At 50.4% G+C, this 2,222-nt stretch overlaps 1 protein-coding gene across 1 annotated transcript in view; it reads left to right on the top strand.

The window, feature by feature from the left end:
• LOC108298158 (kinase suppressor of Ras 1-like) overlaps nt 1-2,222 on the top strand; it is a 176,880-nt gene that overhangs the window by 167,828 nt on the left and 6,830 nt on the right. Inside the window, 1 exon segment of the mRNA XM_017520902.2 lies at nt 77-222. Coding sequence (XP_017376391.2) covers nt 77-222 — 146 coding nt within the window.

The raw sequence follows: 2,222 nt of genomic DNA, 5'->3' as shown, positions 1-2,222 counted from the left end.
CACCGAAGGGATGCTTCGTGGAGCCCCTACTGTGTGCCCCCTCCCTCCCAGCCGGCTCATGCACCACTGACGGCAGCTCCATTTGCAGGAGATCCTGTCGGCCTGCTGGGCTTTCAACCTGCAGGAGAGACCCAGCTTCAGCCTGCTGATGGACATGCTGGAGAAACTTCCCAAGCTGAACCGGCGGCTCTCCCACCCCGGGCACTTCTGGAAGTCAGCTGAGTAAGTGCCTCCCACACGAGCCAGATTCTGCCAACCAGGCCCTCACAGCTTCACCTGGGATCTTAGAGGGCTCCTTCTGCTCTTTGTACCCAAGACTTTGTTTTGGGGGGTTTTTTGAGACGGAGTCTTGCTCTGTCGCCAGGCTGGAGTATAGTGGCATGATCTTGGCTCACTGCAACCTCTGCCTCCTAGGTTCAAGCAGTTCTCCTACCTCAGCCTCCCGAGGGGCTGGGACTATAGGTGTGCGCCACCACACCTGGCTGTTTTTATATTTTTAGTAGAAACAGGGTTTCACCATATTCCCCAGGCTCATCTCAAACTCCTGATCTCAAGTGATCTGCCTGCCTCGGCCCCCCAAAGTGCTGGGATTACAGGTGTGAACCACCATGCCCAGCCTCTGCCCAGGACTTTAGGAATACACAAAGCAGATTAGCCAGAGTGATACCAGGATTTCATTTACCACATTTATTTTGGAGACTCCCTTTGACAGGTGAGCACCTCCAGTTTGCAGCTACGAGAAACTGCATCACCATTATTAGCACACCAGCACTGATGCCAGGCCAGGCCAGGACTAGAAGGTTCTATGAGGGAGTGGCAAGATGGGGCCAGTTAGAAGTCAGAGTGACATATTGTAAGCATCACTGAAATAAACAGAGCCAATATTGCTTACAGTGTCACCAACTGAAGCACTAGAAGCCAGCCATATCTTATGGGGACCACAGTCACTTAGGTTTATGTGGTACTTTGATGCTGGAAGCTCTCCCCCTCCTGGTTTAATGCACAGCCCTTTGCACTCCTTGGTGTGGGGGTGATATCCACCAGGTTACAGGCCACTGTCATCTCTCCTGCCTTCTGTCTCATTCCCTTTTTCCTTTGTCCTCTGGCTGCCTCTGTTTGAACACTCAGAGGAGACCTCTGTCCTGCCATGAATGCTCTGTGAGAACCTGGGTAGTCTTTTTATGCTCTGGGCCTCAGTTTTCGTGGCTTAAAAAGTCTCTGGGCTAGGAGTTGGGTCAGGTCTAGGGCAGGTAAACTTGCTGTAAGGGGCCAGGTGAATATTTGAGACATTGCAGGCCAAGAGGGCAAATCAGGCCCTCACTCCAGGAGCTGGCTTTAGCAGGGTGCCGAGCACTGTCTCTGTCACAGCATCTCAGCTCTGCTGTTGCAGCATGGGAGCAGCCACGGACAGCGTAAACCAGGGAGCTGGCTGCATGTCAGTAAAACTTAATGCTGGAAATTGGGATTTCACATGTCATGAAATAGTCATCTTTTGGTATTTTTGACCCCAACCATGTAGAAAGTGAAACTATCCATCTCACCCAGAAGTCCAGCCTGTAGGTCAAGTATGGCCTGCCACCTGTGTTCGTACACTCTGCAAACCAAGAATAGTTTTACCTTTCTGAAAAACTTTTCTTAAAAATGTTTTTATATACACAGAAATGAGGTCTCACTATGTTGCCCAGGCTGGTTTCAAACTTCTGAGCTCAAGTGATTCTCCTGCCCCAGCCTCCCAAAGTGCTAGGATTACAGGTGTGAGCCACTGGCCTGACCAGTTCTAGACTTTAAGGAAAAGGACACTTTCTAAAAGTGAAGTCTCCCACAGAACCCCACTATATAAAACCCATAAAGTGGAGCTGCTTTTGATGGGAGTGACGGGAAGAGCCTGTCTGCCACCCACTGCCAAGGAAGCCCCTGAAGCTCCCGTCCTTGTGCACATGTGTCACTGAGTGCCTGGAGAAGCTACATCCCCACCTCCCCTACCTAGTGCCAGGTGTGGTGGTGGCAGCTTTCCTTATCCTGGGAAGGGTCAGGTAGTAAATATTTTGGGCTTGCAGTGACACAGTCTCTGTCACATGTTATTTGTTACTATTTTTTAACCCTTTAAAGTACTCAGAAACTTTCTTAGTGTGTGGCCAGATTTGGCTTGCACATTGTTTTCCAGGGCGAGTCTTTTGAGACAGTCTCACTCTGTCACTCAGGCTGGAGTGCAATGGCATGAT

This window comes from Cebus imitator, unplaced genomic scaffold (assembly GCF_001604975.1).
Source record: "Cebus imitator isolate Cc_AM_T3 unplaced genomic scaffold, Cebus_imitator-1.0 Scaffold897, whole genome shotgun sequence".
NCBI classification, from domain to species: domain Eukaryota; kingdom Metazoa; phylum Chordata; class Mammalia; order Primates; family Cebidae; genus Cebus; species Cebus imitator.
This window is presented reverse-complemented; position numbering and strand designations above follow the sequence as displayed.